Below are 17,794 nucleotides of genomic sequence, written 5' to 3'. Positions count from 1 at the left end.
ATATATATATATATATATATATATATATATATATATATATATATATATATATATACACATGTTATTAAATATATACACACACACATTTGCATGTACATGTGTGTATAATTAAAAGTAATAAATTACAATTAACAGAGAGCGAGCGAACAAACGAACAAATTAATTAATTAATTTATTGTCATTGCACAACTATAACATTAATAATCATTGGCAGTGAAATTCTTAGATCCCAGGCTCTCCTAACAAAGCTAAAAAGAATATAAACCACATGAAAATAGTCAAACACAAAAAGCAAGAATACTACAAATAAGTTCCACAGTAAAATATGTAAAAAGCAGTAAGATGTTGTTATTTAAAGGTGGCGTTGCTGCTGACAGCATTTAGAAGTCTTATGTCCTGTGGTATGAAGCTGTCCTGAGCTGGTGGGACGGGCTTGAATGCTGCCAAACGGTAGCAGACAAAACAGTTTGTGGCCGGGGTGTCTGGGGTCCTTAATGATTTTGGTGGCCTTCCTCTTACACAGCTGGGTGTAGAGGTCCTCCATGGATGACAGGGCCACCCCGGTGATTTCACCACCCTCTGTAGAGCCTTGCAGTGGAGGGCGGTGCAGCTGCTGTACCAGACAATGACACAGCCAGTCAGGATACTCTCTATGGTGCATCTATAAAAGTTGCAGAGTATCCTTGAGTCCATGTTGAGCCTCCGTAGCCTAGGGAGGTAGAAGAGCCTCTGTCTGGCTGACTTTGTAATAAAATCGTGTGATGAGTCCAGGTGAGGTCCTCACTGATGTGAACAGGCCAATGTCGGTCGTATTGTCAGCAAATTTAACGATGGTATTGGAGCTGTGGGTGGCTACGCAATCATGCGTGAACAAGGAGTACAGCAGAGGACTGAGCACACAGCCCTGGGGGGGTGCCGGTGTTCAGAGTCAGGGTGGAGGAGGTGTTGCCGCCCTTCCGCACAGCCTGTGGTCTGCCTGTCAAGAAGTTCAGGATCCAGTCACAAAGGGCGCTATTGAGCCCGAGGTCTGAGAGAAAAAACTGGTGACAAGTTTGGAGGACACAATGGTGTTAAATGCTGAGCTGTAGTCAATAAACAGCATTCTTACATATGTGTCCATCTGGTCCAGATGGGAAAGGGCAGTGTGGAGGGTGAAGGCGATGGCATCTTTATTGACCTGGTGGGCCTGTAGGCAAACTGAAGTGGGTCTAATGAGTCCAGGAGGGAGGAAGTGATGAATGATTTGACTAACCACTCAAAGCACTTCATGATGGTGGAAGTGAGTGCTACTGGGGGGTAGTCGTTGAGGCAGATTTTAGTTCTCTTGGGGACAGGGACAATGATGGTCTTCTTGAAGCATGTGGGGACTACAGACTGGAGCAGTGACATATTGAAAATGTCTAAAAAGACATCTGCCAGCTGGTCTGCACACACCTTGAGAGCTCTGCAGGGGATGCCGTCAGGTCCAGTAGCCTTTTGTGTATATAAAATATATCTACTTTATCAAATGCAGCGCTTAGATCCATCAAGTTAAGTCTAAGGTCATTAACAATTTTTAAAAGGGCATCTCAGTGTTGTAAAAGGCCGTTTAGAACATTTATAAGCAGTTTTTATCGGGATACTATCTGTGAAGTGCTAGATGGGGTTAGTGTTTTAGGTCATGAAACATACTTCTTGATGGACTTAAATATTGACGGGTTATCTCATAACTGGTTCATGAAAAACACCCTGTTAGTTGTAACAAAGGCCTCTGGTTTTACTCCAGTAATAACCAGTCCAAGAAGGACATATTTAAAAAAATTATGGCATCATTACTTCAGACTGTATTGATGGCATTTTCACTAACGACATCGGACCTGCGTGCAACAACACCCTCCGTTCCTCAAGGTCAGGAGTCATCAGCCCCGGCCTTGAAGATCTACCATGCTACAGGTTTTAGTGTTTCCCTGGTAAAAAACACACTTGATTTGAAGGAAAAGCTTCTCCAACACCTGTTAATTGTGGCTGTTTAACAGGCTGTTAATGAGCCACTGATTTGAAACTTTTCTTACCTCTGGTGAATAAGAATGCACCACTAAGGAAGTTTATTGTCCGATCAACCAGTACACCAAGGTTAGACAAGGAAATATAATAACATATGAAACTAACCCCTCTGTTACACCGAATGCGGAAGCACCACGGAGCAGCAAAAGCGAGCTTGCTGGCTGGCACCCTGTCCTACCAGCAGAGCACCTCTAACACGGCTGGATTCTCCAGTTCACTCCATCATGCGAGAATTGCAACACGGCGCGATAGTTATTGCACTGATGGGCATTTAAAGAGAGCAAAAAAACAGCTAAAGGTTATTTAGTCAGTCTGACTGGGTCTCACGTGCTTGCTCTTTATTATTTTATAGTAGGGATTTGTTGTGTTGTATAAAATGGCACGATTTTCCACCTCCAAGATAAACATCTCGTCGTCCATGATGTCAAGTATCATGTAGGACCCTCTCTCACCTGACTGCTTCATGCCTGTGCTGCTGGTTATTATGTAATTTTGATGTTTCAGAGTAAAACACAATCAAAAGTCTGCACAGTGGTTTATTTTTAAAATCGACTGCATCCACTTCACTTTTCATTGACTGGCTTCCTGCCTGAACGATCCTCTCTGCTGCAGATTTACATGGTTTCCAAGCGATAAGCAGCAAAAATTGAACAGCTGCGTATTTTTAGAGAAGCGGAGCACCACAACCCTTCAGGTTTGCTTCTGAAATGCTGCATGGCGTGCCTGGTGGAAGCACTCTGAATAGCTAGGGTTGCCACAATCACCCGTAGAGCGGTGGTTTCTGCGTTCAGTGGAACATAGGGGTAAGACATCAAGCAAAAAGAACAGCTGTTACCTCAGGCAACCAAGATGACCAGATTGAAAAACACAAATTAAGAACTTCTGTAACCAAACTAAACAGAGATAAAAAGGTGTTTTACAGGCATAGAATGAATATGATAAGCAGCAGCACAGCTGAGCTCCACTTAAGTCTACACCACATATGTCAAACTGGTCCAGCAAAGGGCCGTTTGGCTGCAGGTTTTTGTTCCAACCAAGCAGCAGCACACCAGATTTGACTGATTCAATCAACTGATCTCAGTCTTCAGACAGCTGATTGGTCAAACTGTGTGCTCTTGGCTGGCTGGAACAAAAACCTGCAGCCACACGGCCCTTTGCTGGACCAGTTTGACATGCCTGGTCTACACGGTTCAACCACCAGGCCCAGGAGCCAACAGCAATCACCAGGCCCAGGAGACACCAGCAACCACCAGGCCCAGGAGACACCAACAACCACCAGGCCTAGGAGGTACCAGCAACCACCAAGCCGAAGTTCCACCAAAAGCCATTGGTCCATTAACAGGAGCCAAGCTAAGGGTACTTGAATAGCCAGGTACCAGGGTAATGGCTATTAGCCATTAGGCTAGTTTTACAACAGCTTTGCAGCCACTGGTGAGTTTGATTTCAAGATGCCACCTAAAAGAAATGTTGTCACTGATGAGGAAATTGAAGAAATAAAGAAGTCTCATAACTTCATGTCTCAAGAAATATCAATAATTTCAAAACAACAAAAAGTGATGGACTTAATGGGAGACATTAAAGACCTTAAAAGACAAAATGAGCAAAAGTTTGAGGAAATTGCTTTCCTGGAATTTTGAGTGAACTGGAACAGTACTCTAGAATAAATTATGTGATAATCAGTGGTCTGGAAACCACACCGGTGATATTCAAGAATTACGGCAACGGAAACTGGGGACCCATTGGAGCAAGAACGGCTCTCCTTAGAACAACTAGTATTTGCCTACTTTGACATCAAGGGCATAAAGGTGGAAAGTAAGGATATAGAGGCATCTCACCCTCTTCCAAGAAAAAATAAAACGAAAAACCAGCAATCATTATCTGCTTTACTAACAGAAAACAAAAAAAAGAACTGCTTAAAGAGGAAAGAAAGCTGAAAGGAACTAATGTTTATGTAAATGAACACCTCATAAAAAACATGCAGAAATCGCAAGACAGGCACGACTAACGAGAAAGAAAACAATTCAGTCAACATGGACTTCAGATTGCAAGGTAGACATTAAGCTGTATGGGACTCCACAACAGGCTAAGATCCTGGTCATCAGAGAGGTAACAGACCTGGAAAACTACCAGTGAAACTAGTTGTCTAACCAGTCAGGATGGTGTCCTGTAAAGACTATATTATATATGATTCATGGCAACTTGAATATTACAACCAACACAGCCATAGGGTACAGTATATGTGAGTATGGAAGTGATATTGACCCAGACACAAATTTCTTCAACAGTCTGACAAATTACTGCAAGTATTACACAGATGATCGATTTAAGGTGGAAAACAGTGATTCATCATCACAGCAGAAGTCTGGATGCAAACTTTCACGCTATTAAAGAACAACTGAGAGAGTTTGAGACCTTTTAGTGTGATTGGCATATCAGAGATCTGGAGAACCCCAGAAAGAGGGAAGATCTGAAATTAAATGGAAATTATTTTTTTCACTCAGATAGCAAAAATAAAAAGGGGTTGTAGTGGCTCTGTATGTTGATAAAAACTTAAATTCTGAGCCTGTGAAAAGAATGATGCTGTCATTGCAATGGAAATGCAATGGATGCATAACAGTTGAAATCTTTTAAGAAAGAAAAAAAAATCTGATTTCCAGTTGCATATACAGAATACCAGGATCAAAGATTGAACCATTTAACAATAGTATAGAAGAATTATTTACTAATTTAAATAATAAAGTGGTGTTTATTTGTGACGATTTCAACATTGACCTGCTAAATTCAAATAATCATAAAAATACAGATGAATTTATTGATACCATGTATAGCCCGGGTCTGTCTCCTCTGATAACAAAGCCAACTAGAATAACATCACACTGGGCCACTTTAATAGATAATATATTTACAAATATAATTGAGGATAATATAAGTAGTTGTTGATCAATGATATGATTCAATGGCAGCTGCCATTTTCAAGATGGCGCCGCCAATGCAGGAGGGCTGCCAACCTGCTGCTCTGCCTGCGTGTATGTGTGTGAATGAGGTGACAGTGAGTTCGTCGTTTAGGTCTTTGTCTAGTATAAGGTACTCTCGTACACGACTTTTGGAATTAAGGAACAACAAAGTTGGATTACGCCACATTATCCCCAGGGAGCTGAGAAGGAGGTACCGCGGGAGTCGGGCTGGCATGAAGCTAAAGGACAAAGCTAAGGCAAGGAGGGAACGCAGGAGGAGATACAAACCACCGACCCCCTCCGTGGTGATGGGTAATGTAAACACCTTATCAAACAAGATTGATCAGCTGGCAGCGTTGGTCCGAACACAACGGATATATCGGGAGAGCTGTCTGATCATGCTAACAGAGAGTTGGCTAACATCTGTCATTCTTGATGCTAATGTGGAGCTTCCTGGCTTCACTCTGGTGAGAGCTGACAGAGACACTAAAACCAGCGGTAAAAGCAAAGGTGACGGCCTTATAATGTACATCAACAGCAGGTGGTGTTATCATGATCACCTGACGGTTAAGGCCACTATTTGCTGCAGAGACTTTGAACTGTTAGCTGTTAGCCTGAGACCTTACTACCTTCCCCGGGAGTTCACTCATGTCATTGCTGTCTGCGTGTACGTTCCACCAAGGGCTAATGCAGAGGCTGCTGTGGAGACTGTGCACTCTACAGTGGCAGGACTACAGACTCGGCATCCGGACGCTTTTGTGGTTATTTCTGGTGATTTTAACCATGTTAATTTAGACTCTTCAATATCTGCCATGTTTCAGTATGTGGACTGTCCTACACGCGGAGATAAGACCATTGATCTGTTGTATGCAAACATTCGGGATGCATACACAGCCACACCTCTCCCTCCTCTTGGAAAGTCGGATCATAATCTGGTGTACCTGCAGCCTGAGTATGCACCATTAGTAAGGAGGCAGCCCGTTACCACTTGGTCTGTCAGAAAGTGGTCTCCTGAAGCAGAGGGTCAGCTTCAGGACTGTTTTGGATGTACTGATTGGAATGTGCTGCTGGATCCTCATGAAGATGACATTGAGGGGGCATCCCAGTGCTTGACGGATTATATTACCTTTTGTAGAGATGTGGTTGTGCCTGCTAGGACAGTACATTGCTACCCAAACAATAAACCTTGGATTACCAGCGAGGTGAAGGAGGTCCTGAATAGGAAGAAGAGAGCTTTTAAAAGGGGTGGCATGGAGGAGATCAAGGCAGTGCAAAGAGAGCTTAAACTTTGCTTGAGGGAGGCAAAAGAGGCATATAGAAGGAAGGTGGAAGGGAAGTTGAGGGAGAACAACATCAGGGAGGTGTGGGAGGGATTGAAGGTTATTACTGGCTGCGAAAAAAAAAGGAAGGTAGGAGTAAGTGGTACAGACTTAGAGAGAGAGCAACTAAGTTTAATACTTACTTTAATAGGTTTAACTTAGTGCTGCTGTTCCCTCTTCCTCTGTCCCAGCATCGTCCGTACCAAATAATGCCCAACAGGTTTCCTCCCCCTGCCCCACATCCAGCCTACCCTCTTTAAAATGCTCATTCTCCTCCTTGGACCCCACATTCCCTCACATTACTGCACAACAGGTCACCGGAGTGCTGAAGAGGCTAAATGTGAGGAAGGCAGCTGGCCCGGATGGGGTGTGCCCTAAATTGCTAAGGATATGCGCGAGGGAGTTAGGTAACCCTCTCCAGCATGTCTTTAATGTGAGTCTGCATCTGGGGAGAATCCCTGCTCTCTGGAAAACATCATGTATAATCCCTGTCCCCAAGGGTTAGGGTTAGGGTCCAGAGAACTGAATGACTTTCGTCCTGTGGCCCTAACGTCACAGGTCATGAAATCTCTGGAGAGGATTGTACTGCAGATACTAAAGGGGCAGGTCCAGCATGCACATGATCCACTTCAGTTTGCATATAGGGAAAAGATGGGGGTGGAAGATGCTGTCTTGTATCTTCTACACCGGACTCTATCCTACCTGGATGAGGGAGGATGTGCTGTGAGGATTCTTTTTTTTCGATTTTTCTAGCGCCTTTAATACCATCCAGCCCCCCCCTATTGCAAGAAAAGCTTATCAACATGGAAGTGGAACCATACCTTGTCTCCTGGATTACAGACTATCTGACAAACAGACCCCAATTTGTTAGGATGGGGGACAAGGTATCTAGTACCCTAATCAGTAGCACGGGAGCCCCACAGGGGACTGTGTTGTCCCCTGCTCTCTTCACCCTATATACTGCGGACTTTCGGCACAACTCGGATTCATGCCATTTACAGAAATACTCAGATGACATGGCTATTATTGCCTGCATCAGAGGAAATGAGGAGAGGGAATACAGGAAACTGGTGGAGGACTTCACGGAGTGGTATGGGAGGAACCAGCTAACACTGAACACCTCAAAAACCAAAGAGCTGGTCGTGGATTTCCGGAAACAAAAGCCGTCCATGCAACCTGTCTGTATCGGGAGTGTGGCTATAGAGACAGTCACATCCTACAAATACTTGGGTCTCATCTTGGACAATAACCTGGACTGGTCTCAAAACTCGGACTACCTCTATAAGAAGGGCCAAACGAGGCTCTACTTCCTGAGAAGGCTGGCATCTTTCAACATCTGTAGCACACTGATGAACATGTTCTATCAGTCAATGGTTGCCAGCGTGCTCTTTTATGCTGTGGTTTGTTGGGGGGGCTGTATCAGGAGAAAAAGCCTAAATCGGCTAAATAAGCTGATTAAAAAGGCCGGATCGGCTGTGGGACTGAAGCTGGATTCAGTGGAGGCAGTGGCAGAACAAAAAATTCTGTCCAAATTTCACTCCATCATGGACAATGTCACACATCCACTGTACCCTGTCCTATCACAGAGGAGGAGTACTTTTAGCGACAGGTTGATATCGGTCCGATGTTCCACGGACAGACTGAGGAAGTCCTTTGTTCCCTCTGCTATTAGGCTGCATAACTCTCTGGAGGGGCGGGGTTAGGGAGGGGGGCAGAGGAGTAATGGACATTTGAGGGTCGGTCAAAGGATTAGAGGAGATGGAGCCTCCCTGGCTGGAATACATTAGTGGGACTTGTGATTTTATGATTGTATTTTATGTTGCTGATTTTATTTTATGTTGCTTGGTTTTTTATTGATGGAGTGATTTTTAGGAAGTTGAACTCTTAACTTATTCATTTTGTAATATATGTACGCTTTGTATGGGGCATGAGCAACTGGTGTCTTAATTTCCTTCGGGATTAATAAAGTACATCTTATCTTATCTTATGAGTGATCATCTACTAGTATCTGCAGCTTACAACTTTAACTATAAGAAAAAACAGGAGTGAGAGTGATTTTATATACAAAAGAATTAGAAATGGGAAGACACTGAATGTATTAAAAAATGAATTATTGAAACAAAACTGGAATGCAGTGTATGAAGAAAAGGATGTCAATAAAGCATATGACCTGTTTTTCAAGATATTTAAAGGTTTATGAGAAAAACTGTCCAGTAATTAAATATAACAGGGGAAAAATTACACAGAAAGAGCGTGGATGACTAAAGGCTGACAAAATGCCTGCAAAACAAGAACTTTTTATATAGAGAATGCATTAAAAATAAAACTACTGGAACAGAAAATAAATATAAAAGCTGTAAAACCAATAACCAATATAATTAGAACTTGTAAAAATGTATATTATATCAACAAATTAGAATACAATAAAAAAACAACACAAATGGTATCTGGCTTATATTAAATAGGGTCATTAAAAATTAAACAAGGAACACTTATCCAAAATATTTTATAGATAATCAAATTAGTATAAAAGATATGAATGAAGCAGCTGATGGATTTAATGAATTTCTTTTAAATGCTGGACCAGACCTAGAAAAGGCCATAAAGACTGATAGGGCAGCTTAAGATGCTGCAGATTCTGTTGAGAAAAATTATTCTGTTTCTAAAAGCAGCGGACAGAAACTAAATTTATGAAATTGTCGATGGGTTTAAGAAAAAAACCAGTGTGGACTGGGGTGGCGTCGATATGGTAACGGACTGGGATGTGTTGACATGGTAACAGTCGACATGGTAATGGGCTAGGATGGTGTCGACATGGTAACAGCTAGGATGGTGTCGACATGGTAACAGACTGGGATGGTGTCGACATGGTAACGGGCTGGGATGGTGTTGACATGGTAAAGAGCTGGGATGGTGTCAACAAGGTAACGGGCTCGGCGAACTCCATGAAGCGCTCTAGCATATGCCCAACAATAAAGCCCCGGGTCCAGATGGTTACCCAGCAGAATTCTATAAAGAATTCTGGACAACGTTGGCACCCACTTTCTACAATATGATATTAGAAATAAAGGAAAAACAAAAATACCTTGAAATACAGGGTGTGCAGAATTATTAGGCAAGTTGTATTTTTGAGGATTAACTTTATTATAGAACAACAACTATGTTCGCAATGAACACAAAAGACTCAAATATCAAAACTGAATATTTTTGGAAGTTGGAGTGGGGCTGTTTTAGTTTTAGTATCTTAGGAGGATATCTGTGTGTGCAGGTGACTATTACTGTGCATAATTATTAGGCAACTTAACAAAAACCAAATATATACCCATTTCACTTATTTATTTTCACCAGGGAAACCAATATAACAACTCAAAATTTACAAATATACATTTCTGGCATTCAAAAACAAAACAAAAACAAATCAGTGACCAATATAACCACCTTTCTTTGCGAGGACACTCAAAAGCCTGCCATCCATAGATTCTGTCAGTGTCTTGATCTGTTCACGATCAACATTGCGTGCAGCAGCAACCACAGCCTCCCAGACACTGTTCGGAGAAGTGTACTGTTTTCCCTCCCTGTAGATCTCACATTTGATGAGGGACCACAGGTTCTCTACGGGGTTAAGATCAGGTGAACAAGGAGGCCATGTCATTACTTTTTCTTCTTTTAGACCTTTTCTGGCCAGCCACGCAGTGGAGTACTTGGATGCGTGTGATGGAGCATTGTCCTGCATGAAAATCATGTTTTTCTTGAACGATGCGGACTTCTTCCTGTACCACTGCTTGAAGAAGGTGTCTTCCAGAAACTGGCAGTAGGACTGTGAGTTGAGCTTGACTCCATCCTCAACCCGAAAAGGTCCCACAAGCTCATCTTTGATGATACCAGCCCATACCAGTATCCCACCTCTACCTTGCTGGCGTCTGAGTCGGAGTGGAGATTTCTGCACTGTACTGATCCAGCCACGGGTCCATCCATCTGGCCCATCAAGACTCACTCTCATTTCATCAGTCCAAATAACCTTAGAAAAATCAGTCTTATGATATTTCTTGGCCCAGTCTTGACGTTTTATCTTGTGTGTCTTGTTCAGTGGTGGTCGTTTTTCAGCCTTCCTTACCTTGGCCATGTCCCTGAGTATTGCACATCTTGTGCTTCTTGGCACTCCAGTGATGTTGCAGCTCTGAAATATGGCAAAACTGGTGGCCAATGGCATCTTGGCAGCTTCACGCTTGATTTTCCTCAGTTCATGGGCAGTTATTTTGCGCCTTGTTTTTTTCAAAACGCTTCTTGCAACCCTGTTGACTATTTTGAATGAAACGCTTGATTGTTCAATGATCACTCCTCAAAAGCTTGGCAATTTTAAGAGTGCTGCATCCCTCTGCAAGACATCTCACTATTTTTGACTTTTCAGAGTCCGTCAAATCTCTCTTCTGACCCATTTTGCCAAAGGAATGGAAGTTGCCTAATAATTATGCACACCTGATGTAGGGTGTTTATGTCATTAGACCACACCCCTTCTCATTACAGAGATGCACATCACCTGATATGCTTAATTGGTAGTAGGCTTTCAAGCCTGTACCGGTTGGAGTAGAACAACATGCATAAAGAGGATGATGTGATCAAAATACTCATTTGCCTAATAATTCTGCACACACTGTACTATATGCAATACGAAATTCATTTGAAGCAATATTACCACCTGTCAAATACTCTGCTTACACCTTGTTTAATCCAACCCGCACCTTGTATTTTATATTTTTTACTATATTGTTTACTTATTTCCCTTGTATTTTTTGCAAACACTTATTTACCATGTACAATTTCTGCATGCTAGTAGTACTTCTTGATTATTTTAGCAAGTCTAACAGTTCTTCTCATCCCAAGCATTTCATTGCATTGTTGACCTTGTGTTGAACCTGCATATGACAAATAAACAATCTTATCTTGTCTTCAGAGTTCAGAAGGGTATTGCATGAAACCAGAATAAAGAAATCCAGGATAATTAAGCAAGCCCAGCTTGACCTAGCTTGCGCGGCCTATCCTGGCTTAATTGATTGCACGTTTGCTGAGCCAGGATGAGAAGGTGTGGCTAGGTTAAGCCAGGTGAAGATAGTTGGGATAAGTGCGTGTGCACGGCATACTGAAGCAGACCTCGCAATCGCTCACAGAATCACCGATGGGGAAATGGATAAAAGTTGCGCGTCCTACGTCACGGCCGCTGAACAACAGCTCCTGACGGAGTTCTCTGACGAAGTTAAGGATATTATAAGGAAAAAAGGCAATACCAATGCCATAAGTAAAGAACGCGAGAGAGCCTGGCAGACAATAGCCGACCGGCTCAATGCGTAAGTAGTCAAAAACTGTACAATTAATAAACAGTGCTCCACTGGAACTGTCATAATTAGGCTACAATTAAAGGAGTTACCTTTCAAATCCACTAACTGTTGTATACTTTAAGAGTGACAAGCAGGTGCATGTTACTCAGGAAATGTAGAGTATGATTAGGTGCAAACATCCACAGTGTGTCATTTAATCTATTTTCCTCATGTAACGTTTTTATCTATTTTATCTTTCTGTCCTTCATAAAGGACAAACCTGTCTGGCCATAAAAGGACCTGGCAGCAAGAAAAAATTAAATATAAGAACATTTTGCAGGCTGCTAAGTGACTCCAAAGTAGATAACCGTGAACAAATGAGGTGAATAGATGAGGTGTCTGCTGACATGTTCAATGTCTGAATGATTGTAGCAGTTAAAAAAAAGGCCTATAGAACTGGCACAGGGGGCGGCCCACCAAGCCAGGATGTGACTCCAGCAGAGGAACTGGCCTCCATTTAAATAAAGGGAGGCCAGTGATGGAGGGGATCCAGGGAGGGACAATAACTGACGTCCCAGCCACAGAAACTGTCCGCTTCATACAAGGTACACCACGTACTGCAATTCTACTGCACATGGAACACAATCAAATATAATATAGTGTCTGACTTTGGATAACCTTGCAGTGTCTGGGAACACAATTACACTTTTGGAGCCACCAGAAGATGATCCGGTTAGTACAGTGTCTCGAAATCACAGGCTTGGTATGTTCTGTGAAATCTTAATCCAAGTCCTCTCGCTACATGTATACGGCAGGGGGAAGGCACGTCTGCAGCTGCAGAATGCACGTCTGCAGATGAGGAGACTGTGTCAGTTGAGTCCAGAAGGCTTGAGGCATGTCAGTTTTATGGGATTGGCCTGCTTATTTATTCCATGAAGGATATGAAGTCAGTGATGTGGTGCTAATAGAAAATGTGTAGCAGGACCCGGATGCTGCACAGTCTCCTAAGCGGCCTGGTAACATTGTGAGTATTGGCTAAAGTAAATCTACGTTATGCACAAATCCTGCTGTGCTAACTGACATTTCCTTTACAGACCTCACAAACTGTCAGAACGCTTTATTCAGGGCACCTGGAGAGAGAGATAGAGCTGGCAGATGTTAAAAGCTGACTCAAAAAGAGCAAGCTCCAAGGAATGGAGCTGGATCTTGAGATTAAACGCCGGACACTCAGAAAACTGGACCTGGAAATCCAGTAACTGAAAATCTATATCTCTCAATGACATAGTCATCTCCAAAGGCCAGGGGATGTGAGCTGTCCCTGAAGACTCGTTCACGTCTGAATGCTCTTCTGAGGATGCAGGCTTCCTCGTCCAGCACATCCTCCGAAAAAGGGCAAGCCATTATGAAGAGGGAACAGGTGAAGGGGAGTTGGACCTGAATATTCTACATTGCCCTCGTCACGGATTTCTTTGAATACACCTTTGTAACCTCATCCGCTGTGTTTTGTAATCTCAATTAATGCAATAAAACACATATTTATAAAACCTCTGACAGCAATTTGACGAGCAGTCTTCATTAGAATAGTAATATAACACTTGGCCTGAGTAATAATACTGCAACTCGAATCCATATAAAAAGGCTGTTGCGATTACGAACAGATTTCGATTAAATGTACAGTGACTGTATATGTAATATTTTAATACTGGATGATTAAAATGACGCGCCATACTTAGGAAGACCATGGACATGCTGTAAAACACATTAATTCCTCACAGAATTGACGTTGGACATGCAGGTGACTCGCTAGGATTAATCTTCCGGCAGTTAGCCTGGTCTGGAGCAGGCTAGCTGCAGCGAATAAATCACCACAGTAACTTGGCCGGGTTTAGTTTGAGCTGCTTTCATGCAACTGACTTAGGGCTAAATTCAGCCAGGATAACCAACATATCCCGGCTTAATCCCTTATCTTGGTTTCGTGCAACACCCCTCAGGACTCTGGTCAGTCTGTAAAAACAACCAACATCTCTTATCTCCCCCTCCAGGAGGAGCTTCAGCAGCTTGCCTGTCATCAGGAGGTGGTGTGTCTCCACAGCAGTTTCAGAGTCTGTAACCTGCAGGGGGCGCTGGATCTCCTGCAGGAGGTGGAGAAGAGGGAGGAGTTCCCAGCTGCTCCTCCTGTTCCTGCAGCTTTCAGACGCCTACTCCCCGACATGACTCCTGCTACCAGCAGTAAGGATGAGGAGTTACTACTGAGTCTGACTGGTAGTTAAAGTTCACCCAGTCATCAAATATCTCTTCCTTGTATTTAGGCCACGCCTTCCCACTGCTGCCTCCAGATGCTGCCTGGCTATTTGCTACGCGACCCATCTTCCTCTACCCAGCACTACTTCCTGTCTGCAGCCTGGACCCTGCACTCCACAGCCCTCATCACCGGAGGGTCTATACAGCAGGAGAGGATGGGTACGAAAACCATGGTCTGTTGATATACCCCAATCTGTACCCTCCTCTGTACTCTGATCTTTGATGACCTTCAGTCTCAGTTCACAGTTTGATCCAGCCTGTTGGTCATGTGAGGTTCAGAACTTTTAACTCCTGATGATTTTCTATACACAAAACTTCAGCATATAAAGGGGGGCTGTAAGTTGTTTTTCATGTGATTGTGTTTCAGATCTACACACGGGTTTTAGATAAAACAGTCAGAATAATAATCTGCTTGGCAAATAATGATCAGAGATAACTTCATTCACACAATGCAATGTAAACTCTACCAGAGGAGCCGGTCTGAACAGCTTGTTAATTACTTCATTTCATTTGCCATGGTGATGACAGTTCTGTTGATGAAACCCTGATCGGGTTGTCAGGGACAGACCATAAGGTTAATTATACAACCAATTTAAAACAAAGTTAATCAGTCAATAAAAATAAATACAGCTAACATCAAGACAATAAAATGATCAAATATAAAAGCCAATTAAACAATAAGTTAAATGAAATGAAAACACAAACAAATTCTAAACTGTAGATGTCAGACTCCACCTGAGTTGAGACCTCAGAAGTGACTTAAAAATTTCTCCAGTCTGAGCAGATTGTTTATGGAAAACTAAACTGGTTCTTCCCATGATGCCTTGGTGCAGGTTGATCGTTCTGGGTCTAAAACACTTTGAGGGGGCGGTTCAATCAGATCAGCTGATCAGCTCTTATCTGCTCTGTAAGAGTCGCTGGAACTTCAGGAAACACGTCCGAGAGATGAGCAGTCCAAGAGCGCCACCAAACAACATCATAAAGGTGACATCACCTTGTGCTTTCTGTCACCACATTTCTGAGTTTGGGACTGTTAGATGGGCTCTGATTGGACAGCTAAACTGTTTGTTCTCGTCATGTTTTCAGATGTTCCTGATGCAGGGAGTCATCCCCCTGCTGCCAAGCACCTGCAGCAGAGTTCAGCCTGAAGATTGGCGCCCTCCGGTGGACAAACATGATTTCAACATGCCAAACTGGCTCAAGGTCTGACATCCAGGTTCAGATCCAGATCTAGCACGGTGAAAAACCTTCTGAGAGCAAAAACTGAGTCACACTGTGATGCTTTTGACTCAAAGAATGAATATTTTGAAAACGTTGACAAAAGAAGTTGTCTGCTAACCTGAAGCTTGCAGTCCTTCTCAAAATCAGTTCTCTGCTCTTCATCTGATGATCATTCCACTTATTCATCGTTACTGTTGGGCACTCAATAACTTTACCTGACAGTTCATATCTTCATTTACCAGATCAACCAATAGCAAGGGTGTATTGTTCTAACTAAACTTCATATTACTGGATATAACAATGACAACCTGGACTATACCTGAACGTTGAGCTTTTAGTGAGCTGCATGTTTTACAATAACACAACTAGCAGCTAACCCTAAGGTCAGAAGGTTGCCTAACCATGGGTCTCACCAAAGTACACAACACCAACCAACAGGTATCATTATTTCAGATTATTGGTACAAAAACAAATAATCTAACTCATTACTAACATGTTACCTAGTCAGTTACTGAGGTCTCAACTAGCTAGTAACTGACATATTTACTAAACTGAAACTGACCTGTTAACCAAACAATCACAAAAATTTTAACTAATTCATCAATTAAATGGTTAACTAATCTATCGCTGACAGGTTAACCAATCACAGACCAGTAAATACAACTGAATATGCAAGTATATTTGCAGAGTTCATTTTATGTTCAAGGCAACTCAAGGTGCTTTACGTAAAATATAGAAGCAGAGGAAACATTAAAGCATCACAGTGGGGTGAGAGGAAGGGCTAAAAGGAGAATTCATTCAAACTTTCAAAGAAATAAAATAGAAACAGAACAAGCTAAAATAGTGAAACAAATAGTGAAACAAATGTGTACAGTGATGTAAACAGACATGAATGAGAAATACTTAACCGTCATTATCACCATACATCAGTATACAAATTCAAGCAAATATATTTTTAAAAACATGTAAATCCTCTCTTTTTTATTACAAGCACTGGCAAATAAAAACAGATTTCAGATCTGTACGTCACATTTTGTGTGCAAGACAATTCAAAGTGCTTTAAATAAAAGATTAAAAGCATCACAGCAGGAAGTAGTAGCATGAGCATTTAAACAAACTCTAATGAAAAAATAAAAAAAAAATAGAACAAATAAATAGAACTAAAGTTCCAGTGTGGTGAATTAACAGCTGTTCTTAAAAAGGCAGCAAATAGAAAAGTTTTAAACCCTGATGTAAAACTGCTGACTCAGCAGACCTGCAGTTTTCTGGGAGTTTGTTCCACATGTAAGGAGCATAAAAGCTAAACGCTGCCTCTCCACATTTACTTCTGACTCTGGGAAAAGAAAGTAGACCTGACCCTGACGACATGAAGGATCTGGTTGCTTCATAACCAACGAGAAGTTCCTGAATGGATTCTGGTCCTAAACCATTCAGGTCTTTGTAAACTAACAGCAGGAAGACAGTGTAAAGATCTGAGGACTGGAGTTCTAGGATCTACTTTCCTGGTCTTAGTAAGGACTGGAGTTCTAGGATCTACTTTCCTGGTCTTAGTGAGGACTGGAGTTCTAGGATCTGCTTTCCTGGTCTTAGTGAGGACTGGAGTTCTAGGATCTACTTTCCTGGTCTTAGTGAGGACTGGAGTTCTAGGATCTACTTTCCTGGTCTTAGTGAGGACTGGAGTTCTAGGATCTACTTTCCTGGTCTTACTGAGGACTGGAGGTCTAGGATCTACTTTCCTGGTCTTAGTGAAGACTGCAGATCTAGGATCTTTCCTGTGCTTATTGAGAACTGGAGTTCTAGGATCTACTTTCCTTGTCTTAGTAAGGACTGGAGTTCTAGGATCTACCTACCTGGTCTTAGTGAGGACTGGAGTTCTATGATCTACGTTCCTGATCTTAGTGAGGACTAGAGTTCTGTGATCTACTTTCCTGGTCTTAGTGAAGACTGGAGATCTAGGATTTACTTTCCTGGTCTTAGTGAAGACTGGAGTTCTAGGATCTACTTTCCTTGTCTTAGTGAGGACTGGAGGTCTATGATCTACTTTCCTGTCTTAGTGAGGACTGGAGTTCTAGGATCTACTTTCTTGGTCTCAGTGAGGACTGGAGTTCTAGGATCTACCTTCCTCGTCTTAGTGAGGACTGGAGTTCTAGGATCTACTTTCTTGGTCTCAGTGAGGACTGGAGTTCTGGGATCTACGTTCCTGGTCTTATTGAGGACTGGAGTCCTTCGATCTATTTTCTTGGTCTTAGTAAGGACTGGAGTTCTAGGATCTACCTTCCTTGTCTTAGTGAGGACTGGAGTTCTAGAATCTACCTTCCTGGTCTTAGGGAGGACTGGAGTTCTAGGATCTACCTTCCTGGTCTTAGTGAGGTGTGTACGTCTATGATCTACGTTCCCGGTCTTAGTGAGGACTGGAGTTCTAGGATGTAACTTCCTGGTTTTAGTGAGGACTGGAGTCCTTGGATCTATTTTCTTGGTGTTAGTGAGGACTGGAGTTCTAGGATCTACGTTCCTGGTCTTAGTTAGGACTGAAGTTCTATGATCTACGTTCCTGGTCTTAGTAAGGACTGGAGTTCTATGATCTATGTTCCTGGTCTTAGTGAGGACTGGAGTTCTATGATCTACGTTCCTGATCTTAGTGAGG

At 42.4% G+C, this 17,794-nt stretch overlaps 1 protein-coding gene across 5 annotated transcripts in view; it reads left to right on the top strand.

Annotated features, from left to right (window-relative positions):
• Positions 1 to 17,794, top strand: part of gon4lb (gon-4 like b) — a 125,675-nt gene that overhangs the window by 68,064 nt on the left and 39,817 nt on the right. For all 5 annotated transcript variants that reach the window (XR_006010634.1, XM_041986880.1, XM_041986881.1 and 2 more), the window contains exons 15-18: positions 13,671 to 13,857; positions 13,938 to 14,088; positions 14,763 to 14,913; positions 15,016 to 15,132. Coding sequence is in view for 4 of the 5 variants with exons in the window: in XM_041986880.1 (XP_041842814.1) it covers positions 13,671 to 13,857; positions 13,938 to 14,088; positions 14,763 to 14,913; positions 15,016 to 15,132 (606 nt within the window). In the remaining variant the exon portion in view is untranslated. The remainder of the gene's footprint in view (positions 1 to 13,670; positions 13,858 to 13,937; positions 14,089 to 14,762; positions 14,914 to 15,015; positions 15,133 to 17,794) is intronic.

The sequence above is a fragment of the Melanotaenia boesemani genome, chromosome 6, assembly GCF_017639745.1.
Source record: "Melanotaenia boesemani isolate fMelBoe1 chromosome 6, fMelBoe1.pri, whole genome shotgun sequence".
Lineage (NCBI taxonomy): Eukaryota > Metazoa > Chordata > Actinopteri > Atheriniformes > Melanotaeniidae > Melanotaenia > Melanotaenia boesemani.
This window is presented reverse-complemented; position numbering and strand designations above follow the sequence as displayed.